The sequence below is a fragment of the Myodes glareolus genome, chromosome 7 (assembly GCF_982192425.1).
Source record: "Myodes glareolus chromosome 7, mMyoGla1.1, whole genome shotgun sequence".
In the NCBI taxonomy this organism is placed as follows: domain Eukaryota; kingdom Metazoa; phylum Chordata; class Mammalia; order Rodentia; family Cricetidae; genus Myodes; species Myodes glareolus.
Window position 1 is genome coordinate 85373671 of NC_142032.1, and position 22867 is coordinate 85396537.

At 46.7% G+C, this 22867-nt stretch overlaps 1 protein-coding gene across 2 annotated transcripts in view; it reads right to left on the bottom strand.

Annotated features, from left to right (window-relative positions):
• Positions 1-22867, bottom strand: part of Iqck (IQ motif containing K) — a 125699-nt gene that overhangs the window by 19821 nt on the left and 83011 nt on the right. For both annotated transcript variants that reach the window (XM_085692994.2, XM_048460263.3), the window contains exon 8: positions 16107-16218. In XM_085692994.2, coding sequence (XP_085549120.1) covers positions 16107-16218 — 112 coding nt within the window. The remainder of the gene's footprint in view (positions 1-16106; positions 16219-22867) is intronic.

Genomic DNA, 22867 nt, shown 5'->3' on the forward strand with positions numbered 1-22867 from the left:
GCAGCGGAAGATACTCCCGCAGCATAGGTCTAAGTTCTGCTGTTGTTTTAAAGGCCAGGGTTTAGGACATGCGCAGGAGAGTGGGCCTTTGTTTGTTGGCTTTGGCCAACGAACACTCGCTGGCCATTTTCTTTATCTTTCCCTGTCTCTGTCCTCTATCTCTTGTAACTAAGGACACCAAAGACTTCTCTTTTATCAATGAAAATAACGGACCTCTCAGCACTACTAACTACTGCCTACTTAGCTCTGCTGTGGGGCGAGACCGTTAACCCTCCAAACAGCTCTATGGTCATCTCACCATCTCTGCTTTCCAGATGACAGAGCAGGTTCAGGAAGACCAGTGTCTTTCTTCTTCTTTTATCCATTTATTTGTTTGAGACAGTTTCTCTACATAGCTCTGGCTGTCCTGGAACTCACTCTGTAGTCCAAGATGGCCTTGAACTCATAGATATTTGTCTACCTCTGCCTCCAAGTGCTGGGATTAAAGGAGTGTATCATGTGACACATCATCATCATCATCATCACCACCACCACCACCACCATCATCACTATCATCATCATCATCATCATCACCATCATCATCACCATCATCATCATCACCATCATCATCATCATTATTTATGCCCCCAAAATGATTAAGCATGCATGAGTTTATGGCGGTTCTCCAGTTGTTCTTATCCTGGACAGTCCTAGACGCTTGTGTTGTTGTTATACCCAAGGATCCACAGTTTTCTTTTATGTTGTCTAGCCAGCATTTTGGGGGCCTTCCTATTTGTCTTATCCTGTGCATTCCTCCAAGCAGTGCTGTCTTCGGGTATCTGCTGTCATTCACTCTCATAACAGGGCCAAAGTATCCCAAGCGCTGTTCCCGTATCTCATAGTTTGCTTTCTTCTGTAGACAGAGATGTTTCTTATTGTCATCATTGCGTATCCCATCTCTTCGTGTGACGCCTAGAATTCTCCAGAGACATCTCAAACACATTCAGCCACTATTCTGAGGAGTGTTTCATTATCCAGGTTTCAGAATTGTAAAAAAGCTAGTTCAAGACAAATGTCTCAGCAGCTGGAGCCGTGGCTCAGCAGCTAGGAGCACCTAACGCTCTGCTCTAGTGCCAGAGGACGCAGGTTCGAGTCCCGTTTGGTGCTCTCATAGCGATCGATACTAGATCTCTGTCAATCATCGGGAAAAAAAAAAGACAAATGTCTCATATACTTGGAATTTTGCTGTTGTCGTTACAGTGACCGTGTGACAACTGTATGTGCAGGTCAGAGGACAACTTTCTGGAGTTGGTCTCTCCTTCCACCATGTGGGTCCTGGGGATAGGCTGCAGGGTCATCAGGCTCGGTGCCTTTACCTGCTGAGCCATCTGGCAAGATGACTTCTCTAAGATGTAAGAGTGAGGTCTGACTTCCTGGGGTTTTTGCTTGCTTTTACTGTTTCAATGATGTTAAGGATATTGCATCAAAATCTGAATTATAAGGGTAATATTGTCAACGTGGGAAAATGTCTGCAGTGGTTTACAGAGGAAACTAAACTCCTCTAAGGTCATTTCTGGGGGTATCTCCCAATACACTGACCCAAATGCACTCCTGGGTTGGGGAATGGAGCAAGAACATAGCTAACATGTAGAGATTCAGAAACACCAGTAGAAAGGCAACCAGGTCATGTAGCCAAGCCCACGTGAGAGAAGCTGGTCATCAGGGGACAATGTTTATAACACAGGGTTAAAGGAACAAAACTGAGACAAAACAGAAACGTGAAAATAACAGCCCTGGAATACAATCCCGTGGATATAACATTAAAGATAGAGTCATATCTTCACAGAAACTGACGGGAGGCATGGTGGCTGCAAATCCATGGGATCCACAATACCCAAACCATCTCAGGGGAGGCAGGGACAGAGTTGGGGTATTGCTCAGTGGTGGAATGTGTTTTAGCATGTGTGAGAAACTAGGTTCAACCCCCACTCTCAAAAATAGATAAGTAAAGTAGAAAGACTCACACTCGCCAATTTTAAAACTTGGGTGGGATTGCCTGGAAATGGATAGACATTGTAATGGGTTATCATGACCATCAACACCACTGGACTCAGAAATCCCTAGGAGACTAGCGAAGCACTCTGCTGGGCAAGTCTGTGTGTGTTTCCAGAGACCAACTCACGGGCAAGACCAGCCCCGAGTGTGGTGGCACCATCCTTTATGCTTGGAGCCTCAGAGGATGAAAGGAAGGATGCCCTTTAGTGCTATTTCCTCTCTCCGTCCTTCTCTCTCTGCTTCTTGGCTACCATGATGTGAACTGCACACTCCCTACCATGATGGACTTGGAAATCATGACCCAGAAGAAATTCTTCCCCCTTAAACTGCTTTTCTCAGGTCTCCATCACAGCAGTAGAAGAAGAAAAAAAGCCTAACACAGACATCTAAGTCAATGGAATCAAAGTGAGTGACCCAACAAACCCTTCTAGCCACAGTTAGCCAACTTTCAACAAGGATGCTAAGACATTTATTGGGGAAGAAGTAGTTTCTTGAATAAATGTTGCTGGTCAAATGGCCACATGCACAAGAATGAAGCTGGACCCTGACCTTATGCAAACATGGAAAAACTGAGTCCAGTCAGGTGTGGTAGCACATGCCTGTGATCCCAACAGTGGGAGACTAAGGCAGCCTGGGATGCATATGCAGTGAGCTCCAGGCCAGACTAGGCTATGGAAGTTGGGAAGGCTGCAGAAGGTTCAAGACCAAGCTGGTGCACATAGTGAGCTGAGGTCTAGCCAGGGCCATGTAATGAGACGCTGTTTCAGACAAACACACAAACCACAAATACGAAAAGGAAAGAGCAAGGGAGAAAAGATATCCCTCAGAACTGACGTCATGTATTTGATACGGGACTTGAATGTGAAGACACACACACACACACACACACGCACTCAAACAAACTTTTACTAATTAATACAATATAAAGGGACAAAGGTTTTGTACTGATATTTTTCCAGAGAAGATACACTAAGGTGAACACACTCAGAAGAGATCCTCAACAGCATTAGTCATCAAACCACAGTGACATGCCCTTTGACACCCACTACAATGGCTGTAATCTCGCAGTCACTGTAATACTACTGAGTGACAGTCACGTTCACATACTATCACCTTTCCACACGGCTGGTAGGAATGTGACCTGCCTCAGCCATGTTGGAGAGCATCCTGGGAGTTCCTCAGGTGGGGACACTAAAGTCAGCGCATGGCTCAGCAATTCCAACCCTAAATAAATATCCAAGAGAAGTAAGAAATGCATGTCTGCATGCAGTCCTGGAAATGAATGCTCACAGTAGCATTATTCCTGACAGTAAAAAACATGGAAGTCCTAGTGTTACATGCCGTAATGGTGAACCTCTTTTCTCTGCTTGATGAAAGCCAGAATCACCTGGGAGCTGGACCCCTGAGTGTAACTGTGTGGGGTTGCCTCTATTAGGTCAACAGATGAGGAGACCCGCCCAGTGTGGGTGGTACCATTCCCTGGGTTGAGACCCTGGTCTTTGCAGAAAGAAAAAGGTGAGCAGAGCACAAGCAACCCTTGTTGCCTGCCTTCCTGGCTGGATACAATGACGAACAAATGAGACCAGGTCCCTCGAGCACCTGCCATCCTGATTTCTCCTTCAGGATAGACTATACCTTGTACCCGGAGCTATGGGCCACAATAAACCTGTTCTCCTGTAAGTGGCCTTGGTCAGGGTATTTTATCACAGCAACAGGAAAGAAGCTTAAAGGGTATTATTAGCTCATCCGAGTCTCTCTAAAATGGAGTGGGACGGTGTATAACTTCCATTGTTCAGATGAGGAAACAAAAACTCAGAGAGGCTAAGCAGCTTGTCTACAGTCACATAGCCAGTAAGACTGCAGGAGCGTTACATCAAGTCTTCTGGGTTTTGATTGTTTTATAATTGGGCTTACAGTTAAGTTGAATAATGGAAAGGCCCACATGTGGCTCAAGGATACACAGCTACACAGCGTCTGGTCTCACCTCCAGTGCGGGTCTTGAGGCTCCTGTGTTCCTGCCATCATCAGCCGCTCTTCCTGACAAATCTCTGGATGTTGTGGAGGGGAATGAGGGTGAATTCAATGTGCGCGATAGCAACAGAATAGATTGCATGGCCCCTGAGGGTAAACTGAGGCCTCCGGCTCAAACGGTTTTCCTGTATGGTGACAGTAGAGCAAGTGGAGCTTAAGAGCTTCCATGTTTTCGTTTCTTCCTTTCTCATGATGAGACCTCACTGCTCTGGCGAGTGGACGAGTGTTGAAATATAGGGAAAGGAACCGCTCTGTGCTTTGGAGCATCCAGCCTCCTCAGCTCTATGCCTTTAAGTACATCCAAACTTGGACTAATGAAAACTGGCAGACACATTAGCTGTTTTGGATTCTAAATTTAGATTGTAGGGGTGAATACCATGAGTCAGCAAGCTCACAGAGGGGGTGGTGGGGCCACTTGGCAGGTGACATCGTTGCTCTCTAAGGCCAATAGGCATAGAGAATCATGTGCTTTGTGCCCTTGGCAATGGCCTCAGAGACTGGATCCTGACAGCGCTGTAGGAAATGCCATCAGTTCTCCACAGGTGACAGCCACATAATGGAGCAATGAGGGGAGAGGGAGGCTCTGGGGCCGCCTCTTTGCAGTGCAGCCTGGGGTGTACTGTGTAGCCTCTCTGTGGCTCAGTTTCCTTACCCACGGATGTGATCAGCCGTACCTATTTCAGAGGAATATGTGAAGATGGAGGAGCTGAATTGCTGCGAGTGATGTGCTTGCTTCGGGACCAGCACACACTGAGTGGGTCCCTTGTCACCACTATAGAAATTGGGGATCGCAAAAGGGGGGATCAATACCTGGAATGGCACTGTAGAGAATGAAAACAAGAGCACCCCACTAAGGGCGCATGGGTCCAAAACATGATGGGGGAGGGTCCTCAGTATATACAGGTAGGTAATGGTCAAATAACAGAAGGAAAAGAAATCAAAGAGAAAAGAGGCAGAGCCAAGGACAGTAGCACAGTGGTAGAGTGCTTCAATCCTTCATGGAAGAAGGAAAGCGAATGGGAAGGGGAGGAGGAGGTGGAGGAAGAAGAGGGGAGATGAGGAAGGGAAGGGAGGAACAGAAACCAGTTCATCCATGTCAGAGACGTAACCGTCTAGTGCAGCCTCATCGACAACACACAGAATAAACAACGAAAATCTTAGGTAACTGCAGGGACTCAACAGGTAACAATTGCTCTCAGTGACCAAGTTAAATACACCACACAGTGAAAGGGAGTTTACAAAGGAATGGACATAATTCTATCTAAAACCCAGCAGATGGTGGATACAAAGCCCGGTGACAGGAGGCCTAGCTATCCAGGGTCAGCTTCCCACACCCTTCACTGTGGCCAAGGTCAAAGGCGGCCACGTTTCTTTATTTCCTGGTCTGTGAAGCAGACACAGCCCCAACTCCAACAGACATGGTATAAAAAACAAGTTGGGGAGGGGTGGGGCAAGCCAACAGATGGATGAGGGAGTTGGGGCAGCCATTGGAGGACCTTCTGAGTAGCACAGGAATCAGACTGGTGGAGGTGAGGAAGCGAATGAATGCACAGCTGTGCATGGCAAGAACCATCCTGCTTGCTGCGGAGACTGCTGGCCCTTCATTCCTACTTTGCTGCATGCAGCAGCTTTACTGCTGAATGGAGTTCATATGCCATACAGCCCATTCACTTAAAGCAGCCAACTCAATGGACTCAGCGAATTCACAGAATTGTACAATCATGCACACCATTAATGTTCCAACATTTTGTTCCCCAGAGACGAGCCCTGGCCAAGCATGGTGATGCACGCCTGCAATCCCTGAACTTGGAAGGCTGTAACAGGAGAACGGAGAGTTTAAGGCAGGTCTGGGCTACATATCAAACCCTGTCAGAGGAAGGAAGGGAAAAAAAGGAACAAAAGGAGGAGGAAAAAGAAAAGTAAAAAATAAAAGAAAACCCAGGCATGATAGCACACGCCTATAGTCCCAATATTTCTTTGGAGGAGGTGGGAGGATCCTTGGCTACGTGGAGAGTTCTAGATCATCCTGGGTTATACGAGGCCTTGTCTAATAGTAGCAAGGGAAGGAAGGGCCCCCCACCCCAAGTACTCTTGCCCCCCTCAGCCTAAGACAACCACTAAGGGCCTTTGGCCCTCCATTCTGCCTGCTCTGGGCATGCCACATCCTTGTCGTGTGCAGGGGGAGCCTCCTGCCTCCAGTTCTTGCAGAATGTTTTCAAGGTTCATCTGTCTTTGGCTCCTTCTCGGGGTGCTGCTGTCACATCTGGGCGACTCTGACAGGTACGCTCTGAAAGAGCATCAAGCCCACCCCTCCCTCAGGTCCTGCTGTCCTTGGTCTGATGGGCAGGCCAGCTGTGAGTCTCATGGAGAGACCTGCCTCTGTAGAAAGTTCAACCTCCTCAGCTACTTTAACAGCCATGACCGAGGCAAATGATTTAACCTCCGACACAGTTTCCTCCCGTCTTCCCTTGGAAACACTGTGTAAAGGCCTGGAGCATAGTAGGCATTTAAGAAACTCAAGCTTTTGTGGAGACCAGGTACTTTCACAGACATCCACCATGTAGCAGTGAAGAGTCTAAGTGTGTCATTCTGTGGGCTAGGCCAAAGCCAGATAAGTGTGATTTCTCTCCACCCTTCCATTAGCTCCAGCTTTCCCTTAAGAAGGGCCACCTCTGGTTGTAACGGACTCAAATGTGGGGACAGAACAGTTCCATATTGCAAAATGTATGCATCTCACCTTCCCAAGTAAGTGATGCGCTCTTCAAAATTCTCCTTTAGCATATCTATTCCTTTCTCTGAACTCTGTCTCTGTGGTGCTAGGGGTGGCACACAGAGTCTGAAGCTAAGAAAGTATTCCCAAACTCTCTTATGTGGCTCAGGACTGAACTCACCTCCCTCCTTCTCTTCTTTAGTCTCTAAGCTTCCAGAGTTTCTCTGTCCCTCAGTTACCCTACTGTAGTCTCCCCAACTTAGCCATCGTTAGCGTCTGATGCCCTTCAACCCTGAGACTGAAGTCCCACACTCAGCAGCAAAGCCTTGGAAGCTCCAGGGCTGTGCCAGTACGACCTGTCCGCTGGGAGGCAAGCACCCGGGGAATCCTCTGCTTCGCTGGTACAAACATTTTCTGATTCATCCCTTCCATGGCCTGCTAACTGGTACACTGCAGAGCTGGACCAGAAACTCAGATCCTCTGCATTTTTGATCCACATGAAATGCATTACCAAAAAGGCCTCACAAAGGAAGGTCTCAGATCCCCGGCCATTGCCGGGATCCCGCAGCTAATCCATAGTATTCGGGCTTTGCTGATGTGGCCACAGCCCATTCTCTGCTAAGAATAAGCCCACATCATCACATTCCCTGGCCTCTGGCTGGACACAGCCTGACACATCTTCCCCGGGAGGGTCTCATTTGTGGCACTGAGAAACACAGCTGCAGGGAAAGTGCCTGGAATCAACAGTGTCCTTTGGGAAGGTAGAGGCAGAAGGCTCTGGAGTTCAGGGTCATCCTCAGCTACTTAGGGAATTTGAAGTCATTCTGGGGTAAATGAAACTGAGGTACACACACACACACACACACACACACACACACACACACACACACCAAAGCCAAAAGTACATCAACAATAAAAATAAACACAGTGTGCTGCTGACTTTTAAAATATGACTAAAACCTAGATACCAGTTATCTGCCATCCTCTCTGGACCAGCTACCTATCCAACACCATACATGCTCTCCCATGTGATCACCACAGGGGCTTTCTGCGACAGCTCCTAATTGTCACCTGGGGGAAACTGAGTCTCGGGTGGAAGCGTCACTTGCTTATGACTCCACTGTCAGTAAGAGGCAGAACTCTGGCTCCGGGAGAAACCCAAACTTAAGTGTTTAACCACAGCACACTTTCGCCATTTGTTGAACACTTGGTTTAATGATATAAGTCTCCTTTTTTGACCACTTAATATAAGCTACATATTGTCCTGGGTTAATGACCAGGCAGCCCCTCTAGGGTGGAGGGGAGTGTTAGTATTACCATGGCCATTTCCTTGTTGTACAAATGGAGTCACCGAGGGGTTAAGACAATTGCTCAAGGTCGCCAGCTGGGAAATAGGAGACCTTGTCTATCAGGTTATATTAGTTACTGTTCCCATTGCCATCACAAAGCACTTGACAAAGCAACCCAAAGAAAGAAGAGTTCCTTTTGGCTCATGGCTGCAGTCTATCTGACAGGCAAGTCACTGCGGAAGTCTGAGGCACACGAGGGAAGTAAGGCTGGTGCCTCAGCTGGCACTGTCCCTTTGGTTCACTCCAGGACCCAGCCCATGTGATGACATCACCTACAGTCAGGATGGTCCTCCCTCCAGAATACCTCTCAGAAATGCCCAGAGTTTGTTTCCATGGTGATTCTAAAGCCCATCAAATGACTCCTCTGTATCAACTGTCAGTCTTCCCCGGGTTTATAAATCTTACAAGAGATTTCTGCACTCCTAAGTACAAAGAACAAGGCAGGGGATGGGTGAAGAATCAAAGGAGGTTGGGAGAGTTCATTTGCATAAACAAATTTAGGATATTAAACTTCAGGACCAAACCATTAAAAAAGGAAACCCATCTCTGACTGAACTTTGATCCCACAGATAGTGTGGGCCTGCAAACATTTCAAGAGAAGGCATATCCCAGCCCTGCAGATTTTTTGCAAATTTTAAAGGAAAAGAATACATGTGTGAAAGGTGACGTCATCCTAACGGCCCCACACTCTTGGGAGTCTTAAAAATAAAATCGGTGGAAGGAAGACATGAAGTCATTAGATGTCTCTTAATTAAATTCTTACTTGTTTTGTGGATTAAAATGAAGAACGAATATAACGCAAGAAGACAAGGGAGAAAAATAAATAAGATTAAATTGAAATTAACAACTTAGATTTATAGAAATATTTCTTAATAAAGAGCCATAGCATTATCAAAACAATGACCTCATTTAGAATTACAACTGAGGCATGATCATTCTGATTTTACATGTAGGAGGAATGAATCATCAAGATGACGTCACCCACCCCAAGTCCCACAGTGGGTTGACGGCACTCACTATAAATCCACACAACACTATGAATGATAATTCACATGGTGTTCCTGTGTTTGGCGCCCAACGTGGGGCTCAAACCCACGACCCTGAGATTAAGAGTCTCATGCTCTACTGACTGAGCTAGCCAGGCAGGCAGCGGGAAGCTGCCCACTGCTCCTTTTACAGAGTGGCGCCCAACTGGACTGGCTGGCCTCCAGTCCAACCCAGACCACAGAAGAAACAACATGTGACATGCCCCACTGAAAAAGGTACTGAGCCACATGGCTAACATAGATAAGAATAATGGGTTAATATAAGCTACAAGAGATAATAAGAAGATTGAGCTAATGGGCCAATCAGTTTTATAATTTTATGGAGATCTCTGTGTGATTTTCTTTGGGGCTTGCCAGCTGTGGGGTACTGAGCAGGACAGAAACTCCAACAAGCCAGCCCTCATGTTACAGTGTTTGCATGTATGTGTACTCCTCCATGTGTGCGCCCATGTGTGCATGTGTACTCTTGTGTGTACATGTGTGTGTAAGCGTGTGCATGCATGTATGTGGTCCTGTGTGTTCATTAGTGTGTGTGTACACATGTGTGTGCCTGCCTATAGTGAGGATTAGTCCAGGGCCTTTCACAAGTTGCACAAGTGTTTAATATTGAACTATTTCTCCAGCCCAAGAATATTCTTGAAGCCTTAGGGAAACCTCCAGACTTGGCACACCATGAAGAGAAATTTCCTTGGCTCCCATACCTTGCCCCAGGCTGATGCCCTTTCCCTCTAGGAGGAAGAGCCACTCTAAAGGGATCAGAATTGCAGTTCTAAGAGGAGAGTGCTCACCAGGTACCACACAGTCCTTTCTATCAGTGAGATCAAAGCTCAGCTTCCAAGAAATGGGTTTAACTGTGAGGACAGGAGCCCTGTTTCTGTTGTTGTCATGGCTTCCAGGAAGTTCAGAGCTGTATTTCTATTTATCGTGGGACCAGGAGGAGGTCATTATTGACACTGCATAATGTACATGCAAAGGCTCTGTCTTCTCCTGGACGGCAAGTTATGTAACAGGTTGCATTCCCTCCTCCTTCCCTAAGAAACCTCTGTGCTGAAGAAGAGAGCGCGCACCTTCTCTACACAGTAGCTACCTCTGGAGACCTGGAGTGGAGCACCTGACCACAGTTCACCATTCTTCATGGAAATTTGACAAGAAAGCAAATTTTAAGTGTCCCAACCAAACATTCAAATGGCAGCTGTGGATTACACTGAGAGGTTAGTGTAATCCTCTTAATCTCTTAATATGGCAAACATCACACATTTCTTTTTTTTGTTTCTCTCTACCTAGCCCTTGCTGACCTGGAACTCACTATGTACAGACCAGGCTAGCCCTGAACTTACAGAGATCTACCTGCCTCTGTGCTGGATTAAAGGTGTGTACCTCTACACAAGGCCCACAACACATCTTTACATTAACCAAAGTGTCAGTCTGTGCACCTTGAATATACACCAATACACACAATTTTTGTCCATGAGGTAGTTTAAATATGTCTTCAGCAGCTATGGTCTTCTACTTTGTCAGATGCATTCAGTGGCTTTTATTTCTACAACCTTAATTTTTTTTAAGTCAATTGCCACATTTGCCTAAAGTTATTGTGTATTCCTGGGACTGCCACAAGCTGCTGGAAAGTGGAATGAGCAGGTGGGAAACAAGAGGTAAAATGTTTCCTTTGACAGATTGTACCCCCACTCTCTCTTCTAAATATAAAGTGATAAAGTCATTTCAAGCATATTTGTTCATATTTAAAATGCATATATCTTATGAGAAAGTTACCGTGTGTGTGTGTGTGTGTGTGTGTGTGTGTGTGTATGTATGTGTGTGTGTGCTTGCATGTGCATGCAATAGATTCTGGTGTTATGGGAACAATTGCTATGATTTTTGTTTTTGTTTGGGTCTGATCCCTCTTGGATTTCCAAATAAAATGTGGACATGCAGCCTCTAAGTTGCTAGCACTTAGGAACAAATACCTGTATTAGTGCACCTCAAACTCTCCATTTTTTCTTTCTTTTTCTCTGCATATTAGATATTTATTAAGATCATAACAGTAGCAAAATTATGGTTGTGATGTAGCATGAAATAATTTGATGGCTGAAGATCACCACAACATGAGGAACTGTATTAAAGGGTCACAGCATTAGGAAGGATGAGAACCGCTGCTGTAGATAAAATTTTTTAGGAACTGTGGAGATGAGTTTGATCTCCCAGAACCCACACTTTAAAATCCAGAGCTGTAATTCAGCACTAGGAGACAGAGACAGACAGATCCCCAAGGCTCCCTGGGGCTCGCTGGCTAGCCAGTCCAGCCTGCTTGGCCAGTTCAGGCAAATGAGAGACCCTGTCTCAAAACCACTAGACTGATAAGCAATATAAGATGGACAGCAGCCGAGGAACAACAGCTGAGCCTGTCCTATGCACATGCTCATGCCCCTGTAATCATACAAATGAAAGGGTACACACGCATACACACACGCAGACACACACACACACACACACACACACACACACACACACACACACACACTGTTAAAGCTGAGCATGTCCAGAGGCAACTGCCTATCATCTTCATTATTCTAGCTGAGCATGCCTAGAGGCGCTTTAATCTTTCATTTTAAACTTTCTAACTCATGTGCTTAAGCTAAGGATACCCCCAAACATTCCCTGCCTTCTTCCCTTCCTAAGCTCTGCCCTTAAACGGAGATGCTCAGGAATATGCTTGCTCGTACAGTACTTCCCCATAGGCATACGCAGAAGCTTTATGAATAAAGCTCCCATGCTTCCTTTGGTTAGGGAGAGCACTGTGGCTCTGGAAGTGACTCCCGTGTCCTTCCCACCTGCTGCAGGTACTAAACACCTCTCTACCCTTTGATTTCTCAGCTGTGTTTACTTTGGCTTTGTGCTCACCGGAACACGAGCCCACTGGGTTCAGTGAGAGGCATTCACATACAGAGAATATATGAAACCAATCACTGGTAGAGCACAACTAAAAACACGCTATTCTTTGGGATGGGACTTTTGACTGTTTCTCAAGGCATCTTTGGACTGCCTGGGCTGGAATTCTGAAGACACACATTTAAAAATAATCTGTGCACCTGTCCTTCTGGAGTGTGACAAGAGAACTTCACAGCGTTTCTGTCTGGAAGAGAATGTTGTTGGGGACAGTAGCCTCCGACTCTGTGTAACCTGAGGTCCAACAGCACATGACCAGGAGTCTGCCTGGGGACAGCTGATGCTCCTCCCTGAGACTCGCATCCGCAGGAGACTGCTCACATGTAAACACTAGATCATGGTAGCATACGATGAGAACACCTTAGGGTGACATTTGTCTGACATCTGCACACAGGGAAGTTTTAAATGGAGTCCAAAACCATTACCACTTACTATGACTACGCTTTTTTTTTCTTTCTTTTTAAATAGCAACTCTAAAGGACAAAAGCTGCCATACAGTAGGGCTTTGGGGCATGACCCCTGTGTCATCTTGGCTAGGGAAACATTGTTTTCTGATTTGCTTGTTGAATTGTTGCAAGAAATTCTGGGTCATGCACGGTGTACCAGGCTACACACCACTCCTCTTTATCCAGCCCCAACTTAGAAACCTCAGTCAACACAAACCCAGACAGCAAGAATTCTGATGCCCTGATAAGAAACTGGCCATTTCCGTGTGTCATTTAAGATGATTCCTGAGAAGTTTGGGGAGCGGCTTCCAGGGCCGGGTGCCGCTGGGTGGTGGGGTGCCTGCCTAGGATGTGCAGCTCTGGGTTACAGCCACAGCACTGGGAAGGAAGAGAGCGTAGGGAGCTTGTCTGTGCATCAGTCCCTGGGGAAGCCTTAGAAGATGAGAAAGCAAAGACATGGGGGCGTTAAACTCGCCACTTCTCACACATGAGGTGCTCATCCACACATGTGCTCATGCATGTGGGGGCAGAGGTTGACACCAGGTGTCCTCCTCAGTCAGACTCCACCTTCATTTTTTTCAAAGTTTATTAAATTATGAAAGTTTCCATTTCCGCCCCTCCTCCCAAGACCCTCCCACTCCCCCCTCCCCCTCCTCCTCCCTCTCCATCCCTCCACCTTCATTTTTGAGGCAGGGTCTCTCACTGAACCTGGAGCTCGCTGATTGACGACAACAGCTAGCCAAGAAGCCCCAGGGGCTTTTCTCTCTCAGCCTCCCCAGAAGTAGGCTGACATGTCACCTCACCCAACTTTCATGTGAGTCAGGGGTTCAAATACAGGTCCTCACACGAGCTTAGCATGTGCCGTACCAACTGAGCCATCCCTCTGGCCCATGGGCAAGTGCCTTACCAACTGAGCCAGTCCTTTGGCCAATGGGCAAGTCCTTAGACCTTTCTGGCCTCTGTTTCTTCCACTGTAAAGTGAAGCCCAAGAGTTTCATACCTCAAGTATATATGTGTAGACCATTGATCTTCATGAAGCTTTGGGCAATGCAATGAATAAGATAAACACTATCCCACTTGGAACCCACGGAGTTTAATGTCTGTCAGTCAAAGGAAGCAAGCCCCAAGTCACTGCAAAGCACACATATACCTCGACAACACTATTATGTGGAACATTCATGGGCACTGTGTGTCAGGCTAATGATCATCCATGAGACTCCTTTAACAGCTGCATGTGACAGGAACTTTATCGCTGGTCCCATTCTGAATGGGGACTAAAGTCCAGTGAAGTCAGCTAGGTAAGGGCCACATGGACAGAAGTGGCAGCGAGAGTCCTGGGGCAGCTCTGCTGTTGTGAATCCTGTCCTGCTTTCCACCGGTCACGAGCCTGGAATGGTCTTTAGAACTTTTCATTTTATTTAATGTTTCATTTCAGAGTTTCGGCATAAAGGGTAGTTTAGCACTGGGTCTGATCTAATGGGAGCTCACCAAGGCCAGCTGGACTGGGACTGATGGAGCATGTGATCAAACCGGACTCTCTGAATGGGGCTGTCAAGGAGGGCTGACTGAGAAGCCAAGGACAATGGCACTGGATTTTGGTTCTACTGCATGGACTGGCTTTATGGGAGCCTAGTCTGTTTGGATGCTCACCTTCCTAGACCTGGATGGAAGGGGGAGGACCTTGGACTTCCCACGGAGCAGGGCACCCTGACTGTTCTTAGGACTGGAGAGGGAGGGAGAGGGGGAATGGGGGGAGTGAGAGTGAAATGGAAGGTGGGGAGGAGGTGGAAATTTTTACTAAATAAATAAATAAAAAGAAGTTTAAAAAAGATTTCTATTATAATAGGTCATATTTATTGAAGAGGGAGAGCCTCTTGGAGCCCTTGCAAGGTGAGAAGGTGGGAACAGCAGAGACTCTCTGCCCTCCTGCTGGCACTCAGTCCACTCTATTCTTCCTGCTCCACAGCAAACCAAGCCCACCAATCAAATAACAGCCAGTCGACTCCAAAGAATACAGAACAGCAGCCGTAAATAGGTGTACCGTGCTTCCTGTGACCTTTAAACTGATTACAGCCCTGATTGAGTCCCAGTTCTGAACTGAACTGAAACGGCAGCTGGGCTAAAGAAAGGTATGTGCTGAGCCCGCCGGACAGAAGCAATTACTGGAGCTGTTTATCTCTCCCTCAGTTGCCCTCCCTCCCTCCTCCCCTTCCTTCCTGCCATCCTGTCCTTTCTCTCTCTCCTTTTCTTTCTTTCTTGTGTACGTGTGTGTGTGTGTGTGTGTGTGTGTGTGTGTGTGATACATGTGTTCACACCTGTGGATGTGCACACACCTGGGCTCATGCATGTGGAGGCCAGATATAAATGGTGGCCATCTTCCTCAGACACTTCCTAACTTTATTTATTGAGACAAGAGTTTCCCACTAAACCAGAATCCACCAGTAAGCTGAACTGTCCCGCCAGCGGGCTGCAGAGACCCCAGCTGTCCCCACCCACGGCATCGGCTTACCATCTTACACTGCTGCTTCTGGCTTTGTACTGGGTGCTGGGGTTCCATCTCAGGTCCCCACGCTTATGCAGCAAGCCCTTCACCGACTGAACCATTGTGCAGGGCCCCACTCCTATTTTCTTTTATTTTTAAACTTTAACTTACTATATAGTCACGGTAGGAAAAACAGAAAAACAATTGCCAAAGAGGGAAGAAAACAGAACTTCCACCATGATTAATATGCTGGTGTTCATTTTGATATGTTCTTTTTCCAATAAAAAATATATGCATAGATAAAGACGGGGATTTAGCAATATAAAGTACTGGTTCACAGAGGCCCCACAATCTGCCATCTGCAAGCAGGGGAGGAGTGTGAAGGGGTGTGTACATGTGTGTGTTAACATGCCTACACACATGGCAAGGTGGATCAGAGGTTTGAGAGCTGGAGAGTTCAGCCCACATCTGAAGCCTGAGGCCCAGGAGACCCAGAGGGGAGGCAGGAGACCAGGATTCTATGTATGCAGGCCATTAATCCAACCCTTCTCACCCTTTATCCTATTCGGGTCCACATCACTGGAAAGGGCAACCATCTGTTCAGCCTACCAGTTCAAATTACCATCCAGTTTCTAGAAACACCCTCAAAGCTCTCTACCCAGAAATAGCACTCACCAACTGAGCATCTCCTGACCCAGCCAGACTGGCACACAGGATTGCCCATAACAAAAAGAAGATGGAAATAAACCCACTGACGGTCAGACAGACAGCAGGAGTTGGGGATGGTGATTACCTGCGCACCCTGCCAATAACATGGCTCCCCAAATCACAGCTTGTTCTTAGAGCTTCATAGATAGAAAATAAAAGCCTTCGGATGCTAGATGACACAGGAGTTGTCATCGAGGGAGAAGAATGGCGGTGTAAGTTACATCCTGTGGACTGTAGCTGCCGAGCAGGACACACACACACACACACACACACACACACAGTCTGCAGGCCTCCAAGAGAGTTTCCCTCTAGAGTTCAGGTGAAGGATCGGTCTTTTCTGTGAAGCCCACCACTCACATTTCTGCTCTTGCTTGGCCCAGAAGATCTTCACACGCTGGCGGATGTGCTTGTCCTCACGCAGCTTCTTCTGCCACTGCCGCAGCTCCTGAATCTCAGGGTCACAGCGAACCTGGAAAAGGCCACAAGGCTTAGCTAGCCCCCTTCTCCACACTTCCACACACCCCGCCCCTTAACAAGTCTGCATTGGAAAGCCTCCAGAACCAACTGGATGGGCTGTAACTTTGAAAAACTCTTTCTTGCAGCACTGGGCTCAGACTGAGAACCTCAGGCAGGCTAGGCGAGTGTTCTACCTCCGAGCTACACCCCAGTCCTAGTTTGATGCACCTTTGGTTCTTAGAACACACTGTTCTCAGTAAATTACCTACATTCCAAAAGTTTGTTTCATACTTGAGCACAAATGAGATTGTGAGGATTTGCCATAACTAATAGTATGTTGAGAACATTCTAGATTTGGGTGGTCCCATAGAAATAAAATGTGTAATTTTAAGCTTTCTCCATCTCATTTGACAAAAAGAAGCAGGCGAGAATGTTTTAGATAATGTGTCTTATTTGACTTAGATAATCAATTAATATCATTAATACTCATTAATTAATATCTACTTGTTGATATCCAAAATCTTATCATTTCACCATGCAATTAATATAAAAACTATTTACGGTAGGCAGACATGGTGGCACAAGTCTATCATCCCAGCATTTTGTGGGGTTGAGGCAGGAAGATTGCAAATTCAAGACCAGAATGCATTACACAACAAGACCCTCTCCCAGCTCCATTTCATAGCCCTTGACAGAGTCGTCTTCAGTTTGTTAGTAGTCTATCTACTATTGAGCTGTAACCAGCAAACCCTGGCTCCACCCCAGCACCTGATGAACCAGCTGTGGAGGCAGATTCTTGGAGGCACTCAGGAAGCGAGGGATCAGAAATCAAGGTCATCTTCCAACCACACACGGGATCCAAGAGACCCTGTCACTCATTCTATTGGGACAAAAATGATTGGGCCCATTCTAAAGATGAGAAAACCAAGGTGAAGAGAGAGCAGATGGTGTTGCAGAGAGAAGGGTGCCTGTGGAGAGGTATGTAGGTGGGATGCAGAGCTGTGTGACCCGGTAGACGCTGAAGCAAAGCCCCTCACCCGCTTCTCCATCCTGAGTCCTCTTTCCATCACCCGCTGGCTGGAAGGGCTGTTCAGCGGAAAGCTGACTCCAAGCCTAAGTGGGTAACTACATGTCAAGTTAATTCTGAAAAAAATCAAAGTCGCTGAACAATAGACAAGGAACAACCACAATGCCCAAGGAAGTTGCCATGGTAACACGTACACAGTCTTGGAATTAAGTATTAAAGATGACCGCTTTGTGCGTTCCCTTTCACGACCAGCTCCATTCATTGAAATGAAGCCATAGTTTTATAATCTGGGGAATAGTTTCCTGTATTGGAATAAGTTTGTGGATCTGGGGAAGCTACACACTAGATGCCAAGATCAGTGGTCTCCCAGACAGTGGCCACACCTATCTTTCCAGGGCTCCCATGTGTGTGAGGGGCAGTGTGCTTGGTCTTGTCTTCTAGATTCCATAACCTAGACTTGCTGGTTCACTGGACAGGAGCAGGTGGGGTGAAGCAGAAGCAGGAGAATCCAAAGCTGTGGTGGGAACCTCAGGCATAGGCATGACCCAGTGTGTACAAGCACAGTGTGTACAAGTGTACCCAGTGTGTACAAGCAGCGAACAAAGGCAGCTCGGGGAGCTGCTTCCCAGCCCTGCTGATGGGGCCATCCTGTGGAGGCCACCCAGGCATGTGTCCTTCAACTCTTTCAAGCCACCATTGGATCTTAAGACCTCTCACCCAGTCACTGAGCTTCCTGCTGTAGTCATAGCAATTGTCTTTAAAGCCACCTACACATTTGCCTCCCCACGGGACACAGATAGTGTCTGAAAGGACTGGGCTGAGTCAGGTCTGGCCATCAGATCCGCCCCAACTCTAGAGCCACTCTTTCCTTTTCTGCTTCTGCTTTCAATGCAAGGCCACCTCTTGTCATCTCTTGGGAATTTTATGTAGGGAAGGTGTGTCGGCATTGTCTCTCCTGAGAATGTCTGAGTCACCAATAGTCTTATTGTTTGTCTTTTTACTTAGTTGTGGTAAAATACACAGATAGTAACATAAATATTACCTTTTAAGCATTTAAAGTATACTTCAGTGGTACTAAGTACATTCAGAATGTTGTGCAACCACCTCCACGCATCCAGTTCCAGAACATTCTTATCACCGTAAAAGGAAATTCTGTACTGGTTAATCAGTACTTCCCTGTTTTCTCTTCCCCCACCCCAGCCACTAACCTGTTTTGGACTCCAGGATATATGTGGATTTCCCTACCTGGGGTATTTCACATAAGCACAATCATTCACCCATGGCTGTCAATGTCTGAGTTCTTCCACTCATACAGCCCTCCATGATTACCCGTTTCCTTGCTCCACAGCATCCCATGTGTAGCTATGGCACAGTATGGTTTCTCCATTTGTCTCGTCACAGACACTGGAGTGATTGACACCGTTTACCACTGTGAACAGAGCTCTGTGAACACCTGCACACAGCACACTTTTCCTTGACTATCTATTTTCCTGTAGCTGTTTGACCTATGTCACAAACAGGAACACCTGTCTGCCTGCCCATCCGAAGGCTGTGTGTGTCTGCAGCGCTCTGCTGACAGTACCGGGTGGTCTCCTCTGTCAGGCAGAGACCTTTGTCCTTGACTTCTTCACTTTGCGCTGGGTGCCACTCACCTTGGCAGCATGCAGCAGCAGCAGCATTCGCGGTGGGTCTCTCATTGCCAGGAGATTCTGGAGCAGTAGAGAAAGCTTCTGTGAGCGGAGGAGAGCAGACGTCCGCTGAATTGGGCTAATCCCATTGGCTATTGCCACAGCCAGGGAAGCACTTCAGATGGTAGAGGTTGTGCTCATCAGCAAAGACCAGAGTGCAGTGAGGCATCGACATGCAGCGGATTCCCTCCCCTGGCTTATACCAGAGTGCAGTGCGGCATCGACATGCAGCGGATTCCCTCCCCAGGGCTTCCCATCACTTTGCCGCGTTGTTTCTGAAGTCACCGTGGAGCGTCTGCTTGCTCTTCCAGTGTGCACAGGAATATGACCGGCACTATGGACTTGACTTCGGTGCACAAATAAATCAAAAGCTTCTTGATGCAGGTGTCAACTCGTATTTGCTGTGATTTATTTATTTGTAGTTATTGATTTTGCCTCGTTGGGGATCAAACCCAGGGCTTTGCACATGTGTGGATCTGGCTGTCAATTTTTTAATGTCCCTGTAATTACCAAATTCTTCCAATTCTGTGTGACTCGAAGAAAGGCATTCAAGAATTGTATCAGTTCATAGCCAGCTCTTGGCTGTGGCAATGGCTGTGGAGGTAAAGCACTCGCTTGTGTGAGTGTGTGAGCATGAGGACCTGAGTTCGAATCCTTAGCACTCATGTAAAGCCTGCCGTGGCAGCACACACCTATAACCCCAGTAGTCCTGCAAGATGGGAGGCGGTGGCAGCAGAGTCCTTGAAAGCTGACATACCAGAGCCTGGCACACGCAGCAGCAGACAGGAAAGTTCTGTTTCAGACAGGATGGAAAGCAAGGGTGACAGTGGAAGCTGTCCTCTGACACCACTATGTGAGCACTGTGACAGGTGCATCCACCCACGCCCACCACATGGACAGACATCCACATCATATCCATGCACAATGGAAAGGGAGGGGAGGGAGGAGAGGGGGACAGAGATTCTAAACCTGACAGTCTGAGACTGAATCTCAGCTCTGCACAGTAAGTTGCTTATGCTCTCAGAGCCTCAATTTCCTAATCTGTAAAATGAGGTTGGCACAAAAGCAACATCTAAAGTGCAATAAAAACATGTCAACATAAGCTCTCTTTGTGTTAACTAGTAAGGAAAAGAGTGGATTCATCTCTGATGGTGAATCCTCTAACCGCCTCGAATGCTCCAAACCAAGGCGGAGGAGCCAATGACTCTATCAAAAGTGTGGTCCTCCCCCAGGGGCATACAAAGTGCTGAGCACATGCGTGGTTTTGTAATTTCATAACTTTGGGCTCTGGCCAGCTGGTGCAGAGGTTCTGGGGCTGTGTGGGGTAGGCGGCGGCAGGAAAGGAAAGCGTGGCTGCTGGGACTCTGCCTCTGTCACTCCTCAGAATCTCTAGTTCCTGACTGCTCTTAGCTCACTTGTTTTCCCTGCTTCCTGGCAAAACAGACACTCGCATAGCAACAGCTGCCATCACTTAGTCCCTCAAGTTTTCCTAATTGCCTTGAGGGAAAGTGTTTAATCCATTGCAGTCACTGGAAGGACGCTGGAGAAGTAAGAGGATGGATGGGTCTCTCGGTGATGCTCATAAGTGCCAATCCATGAACTGGCATGAGATGTCTCCCAGGAGGGTCTTAGGATGTCTTTGCCAGGGGCTGACACCCCAATGATATGTGAATGGACTTAACATTGGAAAGACCAGTTTCCCCACGTAGAAGACAGGAGCGGGGGTTGGGGGAGATGTTTGCAAAACTCTTTCCCACTACCTAATAAAAGTCTCAGAGTGCAGAGCTACAAGTTCCACTTTCCCTTTGTAAATAAGCTTGGAGAGTTCTCTTCAGATCTTTGGCAAAACCAAATCAAAGTAGGGCAGAGTCAGCTGCTTGTTCTAGAAGTCACTCGTGTTTCCTTTTGCTGTGTGTTAGTGGCAGGCACGGTTACTGACATCCACCCGCACTGCAGAATGCCTCAGGGTGGGTTTGTTCTAGAGCCACATTTGCAACAGTGGTGTTGGCACATTTGTGAGCAACCAGCTTAGCCAGTGGGTTGAGAAAGACACTTTAAACACCTAATGCAGGAGCGGGGAGATGGCTCGCTTGGTGCAGTGCTAACAGTCCAAGGATGGGGACCTACATTTGGATCCCCAGCACCCACACAGGTCAGATGTGGTGGCACATGTCTACCCCCAGCACTGGAAGGCAGTGGTGCTGGAGGTTCCCTGAAGCCTCCTGGCCAACTAGGACAACTGGGACTCCAGGCTCAGTGGGAGACCTTGTCTTAAACTATAAGGTGGTTGCTGGAATCAAGGCCTGGTACTTTTCTATGGGCTAGAGAAGATCCTAGCTGATTCTTGACATGTATATATTGAACGGCTTAAATGCTCGTCACTATTAGCTTTATGTAATGACCTTTCATTGTAATAAATATCTTACTGTTTAAAAAGATAGGATGGAGAGCAATAGCAGAAGAGTTCTACCCTCTGGCCTCCGCATGCATGCACATGCATGTACACAGGCACTCACATACAAATGTATACACACACACTATACATACTTGTACACATGTACTCATATACAAATGTAAACACACATATTACACATACATGTACAAATGTACTCACATACACATGTATATACACATACATGTATACACAAAGAAATCTAATGAGTAGAAAATAACTCATACACCTCTCTTGCTGAGAGCATCGTGACCCTGTGTGTTTAACTTTGCAGTCTGTTTTATCGACCACTCATGTTGGTAAGTCATCCTACCACTCAGAGTTTATGTGGTATCTTTTCTCAACTCTTTGCTTTCAACTACGTTGGGTTATTTTCTGGACCTCCTAGAATGGAGGCTATCCTCTCATGACCCAGTCTGAAAACCGTGGGATAAGCTGTTCTCCGTATATTTATTATGGTTACTGATGTCTTTCGCTCTCTTGCCTGCTTTTATTTTTAATTATATATATATATATATATATGTGTGTGTGTGTGTGTGTGTGTGTGTGTGTGTATGTATCCTGATTTCCAGAGCATCCAGTTTCTGTATTTTCTGTATTCCAGTTGTTTCTTCACTTTTTATTATTTGTTTTATTTCATTGGTCATTGGTTGGGTTTGGGTTTGGGTTTTGTTGCTGTTGTCTGTCACAGGGTCTCACTATACAACCCAGTCTGGCTTCACACTTAACATCCTCCTGCCTCAACCTCCCAAGTGCTGGGATTACAAGTGTGCAACACTACATTGCTATAAAACAATTGTGGTGGCACATATGTGCAATCCAAGAATTTGGAAGGCTGAGGCAGGAGAATTCTAAGTGTGAAGTCAGCCTGGTCACATAGTAAGTTTGAGGCCAATCTGAACAACAATAGCAAAACCAGGGATTTAATTTACTATGTAGACCAGGCTTGCCTTGAACTCAGGATTACGGTACCACTACACCCAGCTTTAAAACCCTGTCTTTAAAAAAGTTGCTGTAATATAATAAATAAACTAAAAGTAAAACTTATCCAAAAAAAAAGTCTCCTCCTACACGATGCAGGCCTTGAGATGGCTTTCATCCTAATCTCCTTGGTCTTTACGTCACCACCTGACATTTGGGGAGCTGCTCTTTCTCAGGGGCTAATGCCTGCTTGCATCTTGTTCTACATGGTTTCCCTGCAGTTCCTTCCTCGTGGGTTCCTCCCCATCTATTTTAACTCATCTTTTGGGAGTTCTTTCAGGAGGGGTGTTTGGGAAAGGCATATTTATAGCTCTTGAGTGATGGGTGAGTGGGCACGTAATTCTAGGTTCCATGCTGTTTTTCCCCAAGATCAGCAGACACCACACTTCACTGTCTACGACACTTACTATGGCTGATGGGAAGTCTATAATTGCTCACTAGCTTCCCCTCTGTAGGAATCTCTCTGTAAGACAGCTTTGAGGATTGTGTGCTTCCAGGGTCCCATGGCTGCACA